General features: G+C 41.1%; 1 protein-coding gene across 1 annotated transcript in view; it reads right to left on the bottom strand.

The window, feature by feature from the left end:
• Positions 1-515: 515 nt before the first annotated feature.
• sntb2 (syntrophin, beta 2) overlaps positions 516-17,493 on the bottom strand; it is a 42,356-nt gene continuing 25,378 nt past the window's right edge. The window contains 5 exon segments of the mRNA XM_085164748.1: positions 516-4,630; positions 6,072-6,262; positions 9,750-9,946; positions 12,973-13,115; positions 14,869-15,079. Coding sequence (XP_085020874.1) covers positions 4,538-4,630; positions 6,072-6,262; positions 9,750-9,946; positions 12,973-13,115; positions 14,869-15,079 — 835 coding nt within the window. The 3' untranslated portion in view covers positions 516-4,537.

The raw sequence follows: 17,493 nt of genomic DNA, 5'->3' as shown, positions 1-17,493 counted from the left end.
TTCAGTGTCTTACCCAAAGATGCTTTTCAGCAAGCAGCATGGAGGAGTCAGGAATCAGTTGATCTTCCACCTGATCCACAGTCATCCCTGACAGACGCACCAAATTATGACCCCCACCAAAAATCTTCCTGACGCTTTTCCTCCACAAACACGTTGAAAGATCTATGGGTACTTCTTTGAGCAGCAATTTTGAAAAAATATAAATAACACATTATAAATAATAAATAAATGATAAAAGAAAAAAAAGTATTGAAAAAAGTACTAAAAGTAATCAGTAACTGTCTAAAAGTCCAGCCAGTCAATGTAATTGTGCCATTCAGACTAACCTGCCACTAATATCTGGATGTCTAGTCAAAGTTCACTAGAATGGAAACAAAAAAAAATGTTTATAGCGTGTTTAGTATTAAAAAGGTTCAGTTATCATAAACACAAAGATGCTCTGGTTCACCTGACTGAGCTGTGGGCCACACATCACACAGAAAACCACTGAAAACACTGGAAAAACAACACCTCGGTTTCTGTAACTTACAACAGTTTTATTGGTAGGTATGTACATTTGAGATTACTACATTGTTATCGTACATTGTATACCGTCTCTTGGAAGGAAATCTAAAATACTTTGCATATGACAGGTTGTCGCAGCAGCATTTATCCTCGCGACTTTTCAGTTTCATGATTGTGTTGGACGCAAGCTGCCACAGATAATACCTTTGGTTCCACAAACCCCTTCTTTGAAGCGTTGCATAGACAGAACAGCCACGATTTGAGAACAAAGAGAGGAAGGAGATAAAAGGTGTACATTCACAGGTTTAAAAGGGGTTTGACAGGTTAGTGCATCGAGCTCAGAGAGGAACAGGACGGCCTCGAAGCTTCTTAAACTTCACATAATCAGATCAGGTTAGAGCAGTTAGAGTGACAAGAAAGCAAAAGTGTGGTGTAAAAGCATATCCCTTTCACTAATGCTTCAAATGTTGCAGAAACTGACTTCATGCCAGGCTGAGCATAGCTCAAACTGTAACGTTTTAAGGGAAGCAAAGCTTACTTCTGCTGTAATACAGCCAACATTAACTGTAGCTTGAAAAGGCTTAAATCGCTAAACAGGAAGTGAGTGTACTGTGATGAATTTTCACATACATTAAAAGAAAAAAAAAAAGCATCACAAGGACACGATGTCCCAAATGGGACAGAGGTCATTCAGGCGGGTGACTGTGCTCCGTATCAGAGAACCGGGGTTATCTTGTTTTCCTATGTTGCAGTCAGTGCACACAATGGCACATTGTGTTCTTTTGGACCTCAGACAGAGGCTCTACTGAAGGGTAACTTTAGCTACATGTACCATGAATAAGCTGACAGTGATTAAAATGTGTTTATTACAGTCACGTTGAACTCATTAACCAGCCAACGCAGGCAAAATGAACTGAAGGGGGAAGAATGGTCAACTTGCATATATTGGGAAAAAAAAATCTGGTTCAGTCAGTTAAATATCACGTGCATCACATTGTCTCTGTCAGCACACTGACTACATGAACACCAACACTGCTGCGAGTGACCAATACGACTTACAAGCACTCATCATTTCTCAACATTTAACACAATTTTAGCACATCGGAGGGGTAAACAAGAACGAATGGCTGGCATTCTTTTTCCCTGTGCTAACTTTGCATTATAATCAGTATTGTTGATGTTAAAGGCAACACCTGCTGCTCTTTTCCAACTCGATATTTTTATTCTGGGACTCCACAAGAGTAGCTCTGCTTGATTTACAGTTTAAAAAAGATAATTTATCTACTAGACCCTCAGATGAGCCTTGATCTGCTTTAAATGGGTCATTTTAGCCACAGGCCCTTAAAGACACCACCACCCTTTCAGTAAAGGCTTTATTCTGATTGGTTGATTTCTGAACGGTTGCTGAGGGGAGGAGCTTAAGTTTGAGAATCATAACTCTCAATCAAATCTAATCTGGGGGAAAAAAAGAGTGAGGAGGACAAACATCTGCAGCAGGTTATAGCAGAAGGTTTCTGTTAGGTGAATATCAAACTTGTTATTAATTCACGCTTATAAACTAGAACATAGAGCTTTTTACATGTGTACATATGCTCTTTTCTTAACCTTGCATCCTGTTTTTTTTTTTTTTGTTCCTTGAACTCAACCCATGAGTGAGTGAAAATGAAATTTAAATGTGGTCACCACATGTGAACCTGGCTGCTTAACACGAAGTCTGTCAGTCTGATAAACTGGAAATATCGAAATGACGTCTGTCGGCTTTGTTGGTCTTTGGCAGCAGAATCACAATATTTGTTAAATGAAGAAACTGTTTTTACAGAATGAGTCATTAAGCTGGCTGATTATTTCGAGCAAACAAGGAAGCTGAGGAAGGATTGACGCTTTCTATTCTTGGACCCATCATTTCCTCTGTGCTCATTAACTTGACCAAACAGCGTGCAGTACTTTTAGTTTAATAATAGTGTGTGAATGTGTGGATGACTGGATATGTAAAGCGCTTTGGGGTCCTTAGGGACTAGTAAAGCGCTATATAAATATAGGCCATTACCATTAATAATAATCTGACTTCAAGGCAAAAAAATAAAGATTTTCACATAATTTAGCTGAGACTTCAAACTGCTCTCTGCTTTAGGTTCAAACTGGGATCACAGGTTTACAAGACAATAATTCCTAAACTGAGGTGACTATAAAAACAAGGCAATTCCAGCTGATTGCATACAAGATTTTCAATAAGCTACATGGGCTTGCATAGCTGGCTTCTAGGTGCTGCCTTTCCTCAGGCTTCCAGAATTGGACCTATGAGAAGAAAGTTTGATTTATGGGGAGGGGAGCCTTAAAGAGACAGGAGACAAAACGTCTGATTGGCTGAAAGAAGAGGGCAGAGTAGTGTAACTCTAAACCAGGGGTCTCGAACTCCAGGCCTCGAGGGCCGCTGTCCTGCAGGTTTTAGATGTGTCCTTGATCCAACACAGCAGATTTAAATGGTTAAGTTACCTCCTCAAGATGTCTTGAAGTTCTCCTGGTAATGAACTAATCATTTGATTCAGGTGTGTTGACCCAGGGTGAGATCTAAAACCTGCAGGACACTGGCTCTCGAGGCCTGGAGTTCGAGACCCCTGCTCTAAACTGACTGCTAGAGGAAAAATAAAGAGCTGGAAGCGAGCGCAACAGGTCCACCTAATATGAGAGATTTTTTTTTAAACTTCTGTTAAAGTTTAATATTTTTCACTTTGGGTGCTTAAAATGAGCAAAATTTCACTGTAGAACTTGTTGGGTAAACTCAGCCATTCATGGTACTCCAGAGGAACACTGATCTTTGAACATTCAATCACCCAGAAATAAGATATTACAACTTTCCTGAATCTGTTTTTTGTTTGTGTTTTAGGAGGTGAGGCAGTTTGAACATTCACTGTCAGCTCGCTGTCATGTGACGCTCCTGTTAAAAGGTATTTGACCACACAAATGCTGATGTGGGCATGGCAACCAGAGAGGTGTAATCACAAGCGAAGCAGAATGAGATGAGACGATGTGGTAGTGTAGGTGTCTGAGTCGCGGGTGGGGGAGGTAACGCACGGTCATGTCATATATAATCGTCTAATACAGAGTCCAACATCAGGAAGTCATGCTTTCAGGAGATACACACTAAAAAAATCGTAACATTGTTTACACTATAAGAGTAATACTATTGCTTGTGCATGTCGGAAGCGTAAAATTCTCTTATTGTGTGAATTAAAAAAAAGGGAACACTATAAAGAGTGTCTCCGACTACAAGTAACAAGGCACAGTTGGTGATCCTGATTACAACAGTAGTTTGGGATAATGTGCTAAAACTATGAGGCACACTATCAAGCCAACGGCAGCGTGCAGCGCACAACCTCCGCTCGGGTAACTGCATCGCGACTCTAAAGCAGCGTCTCCCTCTCACAAAGACAAATACGCTTTAAAAAGAGCCCAAAATACACCGAAAGGCTGTCGTGGAATGATAGGCAGAGTAAAAACTGGGAGCGTTTACCAATCTGTGCTCGGTCAGTTAAAAAAAAGCCGTCCTTTTCTTCGATGCACTTCACTAACACGTTTCTTAGAGCGCACAGGTGCTGCAATCTCATAAGCACATCGGCTGCATCAACATCTCATCGGATATTTATAATGAAATATATTTAAAAAGAAAAAGCCCCACAATCACGTGGAATGTTATGAGATTGTTAACTGCTATATATATATACACACTTTTTGTTTTCTGTGGAAACAGTCTCCTTTCACCTCGTGACTTAAAACAAAGTGCCCCTTCCTTGTACCTCGCCTCGCAACGCAGCTGACCACAAGGGGCCGAGGAGAAGCTGGAAGAGAAGGCACATTTTTGAGACAATCAGACAAAGCACCTCCTTGGGTTAAGGTTTCCCCCCTGCAGCACCACGCCAGGCCTGACTTCAGCTGTGAGCGGACAAGTTGGAAAAACGAACAAGATATTAAAAAGAAATGAAAACGAGAAAGAAAAAAGAATCCTCTCATCCACGCTGTCAGCATTTGGCGGGCTTCACGTCAGAAGACCCATGCGAGTGAGTTTGGCTGACAGGAAGGAGTGCAGGACGAACACCACTGGCTTTGGACCCGAGTGGAGATCAAACACCTGTAGGGTGGAGGGAGGGAGGACGTTACAGAAAGGAAAGGAGGATGAAGGAGAAGAAAAATTCAAGATATCCAAGATATTCCCTTATTCAAATGCAGATTATTGTTTTATTTGTTCCTCAACACTTTTATGGAAAATGGAAAATATTCCAGCTTTAATGAAATGGGCTAAATAGAAACAGTTTTGCAGTTAAAAAAAATACATTTTAGTATTTTACTGTATAACACTGACCAGAAATATCTTTATTCCTGTTCTACAGATCCCTGACAGGTTGCATTTTACCTTAATTTTATTTCATATTATTTAATTTTACTGATCTTTATTTGCACTTTGACTTGCCTTCTGTGGATGGAAATTAATTTCTTAATCTAAGGAATATAGTGACAGTATCTCAAAAAGTCTGACATCATAATACAATTAAAAAACAGAATTAACGGCACACTATCCACTGCTGGATTAGCTATGTGGTGGAGGTTCTTTAGGCATACCAGCTCTCTCAGGCTAGTTGGTAGACGGAAAACTAAAATATCCAAGTGAGCTTCCGGTCAGTTTGACTGCTGTAATGTAAATTACTGTTTGTAATGCACGGGTAAGTGAGCTTTCACATCTTTATGATAATAAAGATAGTAATTATTCATGCACCATTAGCTTCAGTTTGCCTTCTTGTTGCATTCTTTTCTCTTTTTTCCCCCATAATGAAAAACTCAACATGATTTTGGCTGGTTTAGCGTTTCAACACGCAGACGGTAAAAAAACATTGATGGAGATTCTGTGTTGAAAAAATGAAGCCAGTCCTAAACCTGCATTCTACCTGAAAGCCACCAGATGGCGATAGCAGGGGCTGCAAACACACTTTCAATCCTACTGAAGTCTACGGAAAACAGCAATCTTGCTGAGGACTTTATGGACTCAGTCACGTGCTTTGGGTCATTTTTTTTAAACTATTAAATTCAGTTATTTAAATATTGGCCAAACGTTGGCTAACCACTTGTGATAGACGAGTCGTTGGTTGGACCCGCCCCCCTGTCACCACTGTTCCCTCTAAGCTGAGCGCGTGAGCAATCGTGCACTGCTGACACAGTCTTACTTCAATTCCAATTCAGGCTGGATTTTTTTTTGTGCGCAGCGCAGATTTTCTGTGTGGGGAGACTGTGTCAGCAGTCAGCGCGCTCAGCTTAGAGGAAACAGTCACATTCAGCTTGTTTCAATCAAAACAGCAGAAATGTTGTGGACAGACTTCAGAAACTAACCGGAGACGACATGGCAGTTACGACCATCTCTTATACACACACATGGTATATTTGGTACATAAATATTTCAGCATGACGCAAAAGTTTTAATAAAGCTGAGATTTAGGAATATTTTTAACATTCTGAGGTTTAAAAAGATTTTCCACTCACAATGCATTCATGAACTGACAAGTTGCTTTACTACAATTTACCATTTCTCCCTCTGGACCTCCAAAGTCAAGGTAAAGGTTGCGTATTCCATCGTCGGCAGACATTTTAAGCTTCTCGTAGGGGTATCTGTACAGCACGGCCCCCCCGCTCGGGTCGGCTGGCTCCCTCGTCACAGTGAAGCCTTTTTCATAGTGTAGAGTCAGCCTAACTTCCTGTCTGTTCAATGTGCAACCTAGCGCAGAGGGCGACAGGGGAAAGAGCTCAAGAAAAACTAGTGCACAGGTGAGTCACAGGGAGAAATGTAACAGTGCCGATGTGCAGGCTGGTTCTGGAAAACGTTGGGCTGAAACTAAAATGTTTTTCATTCGATTATTACTTTACCAGTTTCTCAATTATGTGAAGTTTTCTAAAACTAAATTAAACTTTTAAACTTTTCAAAACACAACAAATCAAACAGTTTAATGCAGTAAAATATTTAAGGAAAACACAAAGAGTAAACAACTGAAACTGATTTGTTTACACATAAATGAACGTCGAGCTTTTGTATCAAACCGAGTATGAATTCAGATTTATTATTGTAACAAATCCGCTCTTACAATAACAGTGCTGATTAACAGTTGCAGTCCAAAGACAAGTTTGTGTTTTATATAAAAATCCAGGCAGCCTGCTGCAGCGTGACCGTGAGGTCATCTGATCTGAAAGCATTTCCATGTGCATTACTGTAACCTGAACGGCCCAAATGTTCCTGCACAACTGTGTGTTTGTGTAGCAGCGGGACAGGGAAGGAGAATAGGAAAAAAAAAAAGGCTGAGGCTTTCCAGTGCTGTTCCGGCAGCCAACTATTGTTCTGCACAGAGTGGAAACATTCCCCTTTGCTGCCTCCCATGTCTGCCTTTCCTACACAGAGCTGCTCTTTCTGAGCGATGGCACACTGTTGTGAGTCAGCTGCTGTCAGAAGCTTCCTGTCACAGTCCAAAGTACACAGGAAATATTTTATCTCTTTATTCTACTGCTCTATCAAATATTTCTTGATTTCCACTTAACATTTACTTGGAAGGAGGTAAAGGTGAACCCACATCCTCTGGTTCAAGGCCTGCTTACAACACGCCTCTGCTAACATGTGTGTATTAACACAGGGCACACACATCGGAACACGTACACATGCCACAGTGACGTAATCCACTGTGTTTGTACAGCATTATAAAGTGCATCCTGTGGGCACAAAACCATCAACCTATTGTAAACGTGGAATTAGATACACTGTCAGATTTACACACAGATCGGACACTTGGGTCACCTGGGTCTTTTCACGTGTGTTGTGAATAAATGTTCTTTTTTTGGTACTGGTTTTATTTTGTTGTATTTAACCGCGAGGCGGTCCGTGAAAATATTGTCGGACATAAACCGGTCCGTAGCACAAAAAATGTTGGCGACTGCTGGTCTGGACCACACTACTAAGTTTTGCTCGTTCAAATGAGCCACGTTGCTCAAAGGGGCACAATTGTTGTTTCTCATTTTGTTTTTGTACTCAGGAAAAATGCTGCTGTGTTCAGACACCAAATACTAAAGAACACGATAAAGTCAAAATAGCAAAGAGAAATTAAAAATGCATGCCATGAAAGAGTTTGGGTTTTAGGAGGTTTTGGTCCATATGACGACTGTGTCACGATAGCATGACATGTGGAGGTCACGATCCAGTTGATCAGCAGTTTCTCTCCCTCTTCTCCATTCTGACGCTCAGTTTGAGCTTCAGCAGAACTTGGCCATATCCACATGTAAAAATGACCTAAGCTGTGATTAGGGATGGGTACCGGTATCCGGTGTCATCTGTCATAAACGGTAGTAACCAGACCGAAAAGCAGCGCACATTTTGGTGCTTTATTTCCTGAGATGTCATACACTTTAGATTCTAGCCAATCATTTTACGTTTCCGAGGATAGTAGGCGGGCCCAGGTACGTACGTTCTTTTAGAGCAGAGCTACAGATTAAAAATGCCCAAGGCGAAGCGGTCAAAAGTCTGGCTGTACTTCACAGCAAAAGATGCAAACTCAGCAGCTGCAACAAGTGCTTCAAGCTGATAATGTGATACTGTCAAAGGAGGTAACACCTCAAATCTGATGAAACACCTGGCGACGCATAGTGTTTTTTTTAAAAGCCGAAAAATGCGCCGTATTTGATAGCTTGCTGCGAGACCTCACACCGAGCACATCTACTGCGGGTGTGGTGCCTGTTATCGGACGCTGACTTAGCAACATCCCCCAAAAACCCGAAGAGGAGAGTCCTGGGCCCTAGCCCTGCCAGTGTAGCAGAAATGATGAGGATGATGATGGCAGCAGCAGCCGTTCTTCTCTGCGTGAGTAGCTTAATGTTGTTTGTGTGTAATTTACGTTGAGTAGGCTAACCACGTTATTACATTAATGCATGTAAGGTGAACTAGCAAACATCATCATAGTTACATGCAGCTGTCTTCTTGTTTGATGGCAGATACTCCCTTCACCCTGGCCAAAAAGGCTAAAATGACCAAAGAAAAAGTGGAAAACAGTTAAACATGAGAGGTTTTTGGACAAAGTTTGTGTTTTTTCCATTGTTTAAGCACTGCTTCCAGCCAAGAGTGATACCATATATGCCCCATAGCTGCAGAAAAGGCTAACATTGTTATCTTTTTACAAAAAAACAGCTGAACATGAGAGGTTTTTGGACCAATTTTGTGTTCTCTATTCTTTAAGCACCGGCACCGTTTCAAAAGTCGGATAAAACCTAAACGATACCCATCCCTAGCTGTGATGTACACTTGTACCTAACAAAGTGGCCTATGATTTTTTTTGTAACCATTTAGGCTGACTGTGCGGTAAATGAATCAGAAAGCCAAACTAATTTTATATTATCAATAGAGTATTTTCAAAAGACTATTGTGATTGTATTATATCGCCACCTGTTACAGCAGTGCGTCACCTGTTATTCATCAGCCATTGCTGCTAGCAGAGTTAGCCTTTAAAGCTGCAGATACTGCTAGTACACCTGACCTCAGATACCTCTGTCAGTACTTTATCATGTGGTAGTCTCTTTCTGCTACATGCTAAGATGGCGGCTGCAGGTTCACACTTATCTTAATGCGAGTTATGACGACACATTTAGGTTTCCATGAAGCACTTAATTCAGCTGCACCTGAAACTGTGAGCTGTTATGCTCACAGTTTGACACTTCTAACTGATTTGATTTTGCAAAATAAACAAAAAATGCACTGTGGCCCACACTGGACTTAGAAAACTCTGGTGGACAAGATTACTGTCTTCCAAGTCTGGTGTGGGCCACAGCTTGTGAGTTTGGCTTGATGTGTTTTCAGCTTTGCTCGTGATCTCCAAACTAAAGACTATAAAGCAGCAGTCTCCAACCTTTTTTGCGCCACGGACCGGTTTATGCCCGACGATAGTTTCACGGACCGGCCTTTAAGGTGTCGCAGATAAATACAACAAAATAAAACTAGTACCGGTACCGAAAAAAAGAAGATTTATTCATAACACACATGAAAAGACCCAGGAAAACCGAGTTAACGATAAAAACGATAACAAAATAACGCTGAAAACCGATAAAAACCCTGAAAACTATACATTTCACACCTGAGCCTCAACTCTCGCGGCCCGGTACCAAACGACTCATGGACCGGTACTGGTCCGAGGCCCGGGGGTTGGGGACCGCTGCTATAAATGACACCCACTCACCAATGGAGACTTCTTTGATGATCTCAGCGGCCGTGTGCGTCCCCTGCACGAGGGCTCGCGTCCATGATGACAGATCCCAGTGGGTCTCCACTCGGAAGATGTGGGACTCGATGCCCCGGCCCGTTCCAGTCCGAGTGGCAAACACCAGGTCTGAACCCTGGGCGGGAGAACTGCGGGCGCTGCCTGAGTGAACCAGTCTGGGGAGACATGACGATGCAGGCAAAGAGAACATTATTGAAGGAAGAAAGACAGAGGAGGGTTCATTTTACTTCCCCATAACCCAAACTACATATTTAATGATTCTCCAACTCATCCCTGTGCTATATACTTCTTCTTCTGGTCAACATGTGGAAACCACAATATCTGTAATGTTGCAAGAGCATGCAAAAATCTTCAGCTTGTCTCCCACCATGTCAGGCCTGTGTTTGTCCGTTTAACCCAACTAAATGCAGCATTAACGTCACTACATTGCAGTTCCTGATTATAAAGAAAAAAGGCACAATGTATTCTGCTGTAATCGCAATCAAAGATCATTCTGGTTTCTTCCAACCTGCCGTTCTTCCAGTTAACATATCTATGATGTTTCTGTGGGTCACTGCCCCCTCCCATCGGTAGAGATTTGGAAAAGATTAGTTGCTGCTGTTGAGATGAGTTCCTTTGATGCCGGCAACTAGAAACTTCCAGGTACTTACCACAAAAATTACAGCTCGTCAGCAGTTCCAGGAAAGTCTCTTTTGACACTCAGCTGATCTGCTGTTGAATATTTACTCACGCTCAGGCTCAAAGGCCAACAGTTCTCATTTTTAGCAAAAGCAGAAACATCTGCACAACGAAAGTGAAAATGGAAACCCACTTTACGAATACAAACGTAATAACAAACAGGATGTAAGGACCTTTAACCTCCTAAGACCCCAAGTCTTTCACGGCATGCACTTTCAATTTCTCTTTGCTATTTGGGCTGATTAGGACCTGATGAAGGTAAAAACCTGATTTTTACCTGATTTTTGTTTCTAAAACAAAAAAAAGAAAAAAAAAAGAGAGAGATTCACACATGAGGACATTCGTTTTAAATTTCGATAAAACGGTGGCAGTATAACGTCCTCGTAAGTGGACATCAGGCCGTTGTAGAGCAAAATTTTGTGTTTTGGTCTAGACTGACCCACACATATAGTTCTTACACACACACTGGACATTCTGGACATTGTTTTCACTTCATCACTTAAATCACTTTATGCATATTTGCACTGCACAAGACACTAAATAATGTGGATTGCATAACACTGGACATTATATTCCTCATTTCCAGTTAATACTTGTACAGCTGCTGTTATTGTGTATATATATATATTTATATTTCTTCATACATTCTTATATATTTCTATACTGTGTATTGTGTATTTTGTTGTACAGTTATTTTATTTTCAACTTTAATTTATATATTTTATCTTATTCTTTCCCAGTTAAATTTACCCTTCATTCTAATTTGTGTTGTACAGTTATCTCAATTTTAACTTTAAATTTTATATTTTATTTTATTTTATTCCTTCCAAGTTAAATTTACCCTTTTTAATTTTCATTAGGGATGCAACGATACCAATTTTTTCAAACCGATACGATACCGATACTTGTATCTGAGTACTTGCCGATACTGAGTACAAAAACCGATACTTCTACCACACACACACACTGCCCGTGGATTTTCTCTTGACATTTTTCATCGCTTTTCCAAAACCTGAGTTAAAGTTGGCTGTTCCGGTCCACACTGCTGACATTTTGTTTAGCCTAGCTACAGCAGCCTCCAGTTTCTCTTTTTTATCTGGAGCTGCCAGTCTCACTCGCCTAACCCTGTGCCTGTTTCGCGTTGGATGTCCCCCTAGTGGCCAATCTAGAAAACTACAACAGAAATGACAAGCCACCCTCTGACTAATGAAATAAGTTAGTATCGGTTCATGGTATCGGTTAACTTTTACGAGTATGAGTACACACACATTTTACAGTATCGGCCCCGATACCCGATACCAGTATCGGTATCGGTGCATCCCTAATTTTCATATTTATTTCCTATCTTATTCATAGCCTTTTCTTTTTTCTTTAGGTCACGAGCAGTTGTCTAAGCATTTCACTGCATATCGTACTGTGTATGACTGTGTATGTGACAAATAAAATTTGAATTTGAATTTGACAACCCAAAATGTGATGTCCACATATGTTGACGCCAGGTCCTCGGAGGTTAAATATCATGAATATTTCTGTTCAGCAGCCAGACTCTTTTCAAAAACTAATTTTTTTAAACCAATTTTACCAAAATCGTATGATATCAAAGGTTTATTTATTATATATAATACATTACAGAGCATATATGTTCATCATGTTCTTGAAATTAAAAATTCTGAAGTTTATGGATCTTATAAAATATAAAACTGCAAAAATTATGTACAAAGCCAGATACAATATGTTACCAGGAAATGTACAGAGGATGTTTTTTGACAGAGAAGGGGACTATGAATTGAGGGGAAAATTAAATCTGAAGACTCTTAAAGCACGGACAAAGGTTAAAACCTTTTGTGTTACTATTTATGGGGTAAAACTGTGGAACAGTTTTACTGTGGACCTACAGCAATGTTCAAGCATTAGTCAGTTTATAAAGATGTTTCGAAAACTGATTTTGGAAGAATATGAAACTGATAAAGTTGATCACCCATTGTATATATAACTATGCTAAATTGTATCTAAATTATATCTATCACTGTAGCTATGTTTATACATGTTCTCCTTGTTTATTGTGTGGGGTAAGTAATTATGGGAATTAGGTGAATAGTGGGATTCAATAGAATGTTGAGCATGGGGTAGGGATTAATAAGTATGTTATACTTTCATGTCATTTAGACTCTGTTTTATTTTTTTTATTTTATTTTTTTGTTTTATCTGAGCACATACGTGTGTGTATTTACATATATATTCATATTTGTAAATGCAAGTACGTGTACTTGTGTATATATTGTTTTTTTCTGTATATGTCTGAAATAAATAAAGATACAATACAATATATATACTTATTACTGTCAATGGCATAAAGCTCTTTTTAAGGATTTAAGACTTTTAAAAACCTGCAACATCTGATAAAATATGACGAAGAAAAAACTGTCACAAAACTAAAAATCTGAAAGCAGAGCTGTCAGTGAAGATGTGAATAAAGACTGAATGTAACTGTTGGTGTGTTTACCTGGTGGCGAGCAGCGGGTGTGTGAGCACAGGCATGGACCAGGACTCTCGGCTCCACGGCACCGATTCAAATAGCAGGATGTCCTTCTCGGTCAGCGCCATGACCACTGGTCTAAACTGCTGGCGTCCACCTTCTAGCTGGACCTGAAGAAGAACGTTGAGTAGAGATGGTAGAGCTGACATTTTTTGTTTTTCACTTCCACTGACTTTTCTCCAATCCTGCTGTTTACACAGGTATGCGTGTAATTATGAAGGTTTCATGATGTTTCTGTAGATAAAAATCTCGCAAATTAGATCAATTACACCAGTCAGGGTTCAAATCAGGAACCTCTTGCTGTGAGGCAACAGTGCTGCAGCCGTTACATCACCGTGCAGCCGTAGAGTATAACAGGGGGTGTAGTCTGACAGGATATGGATGCTGTGATGCAGTTTGCTAATGTAATGATGTAGTTTTTACAGAGTACAGGTGTAGCAGAGGAGTTAATCAGGTCATCGTGACAACCTGACCTGATTTTTCTTCCAGCCGCGTGGTAAAAATAGGGCAATGTGTTCATCCGAGTCATTACTGCGAGACTGGAGTTTTTTCAGTGCAAAGCAACAACACTAAAACACAGAGTGTGTCTGCGGTGCAGAGGTGGGCTCTGCAGGATATAACGTAACACAAGGGAAACTTCTATCTGTGCTTCCTGTTCCAGCCAGGTCAAATATACAGAACTAGACACTTCAAAGTGAAGTCACTGTTCCTGTGTGCGATAAAAGTATAGCCCTGCTTTCAGAGGCCACGTGGAGAGGTTAGGACTGAAGCTAATTAAAGAAAACACGCGCTTCCTGTGGCTGCTTCACATACAGAAGTGCCAGCCTCCACGTCTGAGCGTCAGGTTTGTTTAGTGACATACGAGCAACAAAGAAAACCACAGACGCAATTTCCTCTTTAGGGCAACTTGTGCTTCAACTCTATTCATCAGTACTAATAATACACTGGATTTCCACTTCCTACGATGTAGACATACTGATGATGAATAATGATTTCAGTTAGATTGGCTTCCTGTTAATTCCAGAATTTAAATTACATTTTTGATCCTTGCATAAAAAGTCCTGAACGCTCTTAAAGACTTCACAGCATAATGTTACCCCTGTGGAGCACTTTGCTTTCAGGATGCAGGCTTATTTGGAATTTCTAGAGTTTCTAAACGTAGAGTAGGAGGCAGAGCCTTCAGCTATTAAGTACCTCTTCTGAGGGCCCAGCTCTCAGTTTGGATTTAGGAGACAGGCACCCTCTCTGGATGATTTCTTTTTGGATAAATTTTCTAGTTTGGACTGGTTCTTGTCACCCTGAATGACCCCTTTAGCTATGCTAACATAGTTTCCCACTGCAGGGGGACTTCCCATCATGCAATGAGCACCTCTTCTTCCTTACATGCCTCTATTGTCTACCCTCTCATGCAGTCTGTGTTTTGTGCATTCATTGTGGATCTGTGTTTACACTGGGTCTCCTTAAGCTTTGATGCAATTTTGCTGCTGGATACAAAAATATCCCAGGAAAACTAAGGCTCGGGTGACAGTGTATTTTTTTCCCCCAACACAGTGGCCTTTGGTAGCTTTTCGCAGGTACCTAAAAAGGTGGGTGGTGAAACAGTTGGGGTAACTATGGAAATTCTGCCCTGTTAAAGAGCCACGCTGCTGCACATCGGGCAAAAAGAGAGGGCGATAGAAAGTGAAAGTAAAGCCTCGAAACAAACAGTTCATCCATTAAGCAACAAAACCTGGCAACAAAAACTTTTTCTCCGCTTGTCTTCCAGCTCAAAGTCATCTGGTCATGTGTGTCGTTGTTTTGGGGCTTTTTGGTCTTTTTTTAATGTAGTAACTCATGTACAGCACAGCACGCAGGTAAAAATACCTGTTCAGCCAGCCAGCCGATGTGTTTGAGATGGGGGTGTGTGGAGGCTGAGGTCGAGGCCCCCAGGTAGGCGCTGATGTGAGCCAAGGTCTGTGGCAGCAGGGCGGCAATGTTGGTGTGGATGGCAGTGAACCAGGTGTTGGCGGTGGGGCCGTCTTTACATCGCAGCACCACCGTGTGCTGGCCGTCTGGGGAATGGAGCTCTAACAGTCTGGATGAGAGAAAAGGGAATCATCAACTAGATTAGACTTCAATGATTATGATAACAAGTAAAGGTCGCTTTCTTTAAAATTGCCTAACAATGAGCCGTAAAAGAACAGAACCCCCTGTGCAGTTTGGAAATGGAGGAAGTGATGGTAGCCACTAAAACCAAGTACCTTCTAGTGGGTTATTCATGATGAAGTTAAATCGAATTTCCTCAGTAAATAATCATTTAACTGCTGCATGCTGCAGTTTAGAGCTTTTAACTGCAGCTGGCATTCCTTAGTTTTGTGTTTCAAGCTGATGATTCAGAAATCCAACTCACTCCTCGCTATAAAATTCCACCCACTCAGCAGTTATATTCACAAACACGCTTCAATCGATTCCCGCAGACCCGATTCGCAAAAGGGCGACTCACTGTTTATCTGAGCAACAATTAGGATTTGCATCGTCTTTATGGAAACTAACTGTTAAAACTCAGATTATAATTCTTCCCCCTGTATGTTTGCCTGCTAAGACCTTTGTGGCAGGAATAGTTCAAACGTAAAAAACAGCGTTGAACAGAATCATAATGTGGCTGAAGGTGACAGATCAGCAGGAATCCCAGAGAATGAGTGCATCTCAATGCCATCCCCCATTGGTTGGGCACTTTCTTATAGCCTGCCTACCGTTGCTGCACAGCTGCAAGCTGCACATGTGCAAACTGCTTTGCAATGCACCTCCACCTCAGTTCCCCCTTTTCATACCTAATCAAAGGATGTCTGTTTTTGCTTTGTTCTCGCTGTTCTGTTTGTGCTGCCACCAAATATAAATGACAGATGAAGATAACAGTCCTCTTTGGAAGAATGATATCACTTGTGACTTTTTTTTAATGCTTTATTAACTTATTTTGGTGACTCCGTTTAGTGAAAGGTGACTACATTAACCTCTAAAATCCTTTTGTAATCAATCAGCTATCATTGCTAATACCCTTGAGTATTTGGTAACAGGTGCATGTACCTCAGTGCCTCTCTTGTGTGCCATTTCCTCAGACCTGTCTGTCCTTCTGAAATATCAAACTAATCAAATGGACGCAGCACTTGTTGTGTCACGCTGTGGAGCTGTAGTGGTGGAGCTTTATAGAACTGCCACGATAACATCAGTGTGAGTGACTCATTGTGGTTTCACTTTGGCAGTTTTCACATCTCACTCTGACCTGGTGACGCGGCCAAGAAGGCTCATCGTGTTTCAAATTTCTCCCAAGTGTCTGTTATCCAAACAGCCCTGCAGATTTGCAGCTGTAACCGGCTGAATCTGGGCGTGTTTTTTAAGGTGCAATTTTTAAACTATAACCCACCGGCTTAAAGGGAATAGGCCTTTTCTGCAGGCGCTGCTTTACTTGGACATTTATTGCGCGATAAACACAAGAAACATTTGTACTTCTGCATTCTTTCTTGGACAATTAGGTGAGTCCATTACTTGATTTGTCACTTTTTATTTTGCTAATTTTGTGGAATTAAACTCTGGTAATAATTCTTATTGTAATTGCTGAACAGCACCGGGGAAGAGTCTCTCCTCAGTTTTTGTTGCGGGAGATTCTCATCAGTATGAATAGTGAATGCGGCGACACAGAGAACTGGCACTATACGGTGGATGCTAAGTCATGCAGAACAAACAGCCAGTGTGCAAGTCTCGTTCCCATGTCCGAGAACTTTCTGAACTAACGAGCTATCCCAGAGCCCGCGCTGAACTAGCTGCACGCTGCAGGACGCCTACCCATATATGTTGATGTCAAACGGTTGGGCAGCCATAATTGGCCCATCAAAGACTAAATTCTGGACTTTTAACTCATTAATTTTACAGCTTTTCTTACTGATAAAGACCTCCCCCATTGCCAACCATACTTTATGTGAATTAAATAAAACGGTTTATAATTACAGGACAGCTCTCAGAACTACTTCTGTAAATTTGACACATGTATTTCTTACAATTCAGTAGATACAGTAAAGAGTGTCAGGGGTGGGGCACTGCATGCACGCATATATTGGCGGCTTCTAGTTTTTAAACTTGCCCAACCTGACTCAACAATGACCTTATTACATGGACCAGCCCTGTGTTAGCATTAGCTCAGCCAAAACTGCAGCAAATCCATAGTTAGAACTTTTCTTCACTTTCCTTCTATTTGCAAACAGAGTAGAAAGCATTCAGAGACGCACGGAGCAGGTGGATGGAGGCTGCTGTGCTGAGAGCTGAGCTCCTTCTATAACCAACTAAAGGAAATGCCCTCTGTTTGACATTAACCAGGCCCAGGAGCACAACAAAGAAAAACAGAACTTGTTGGCCAGTGTTGGGAGCATTCTGCATATACACAGGTCTCCTTATTTGAAACTTTGGCCATGTTTGGTGAAAGCATTCGCCGCTGTTGATATATATCTGAACAATGGT

The sequence above is a fragment of the Neolamprologus multifasciatus genome, chromosome 7 (assembly GCF_963576455.1).
Source record: "Neolamprologus multifasciatus chromosome 7, fNeoMul1.2, whole genome shotgun sequence".
In the NCBI taxonomy this organism is placed as follows: domain Eukaryota; kingdom Metazoa; phylum Chordata; class Actinopteri; order Cichliformes; family Cichlidae; genus Neolamprologus; species Neolamprologus multifasciatus.
This window is presented reverse-complemented; position numbering and strand designations above follow the sequence as displayed.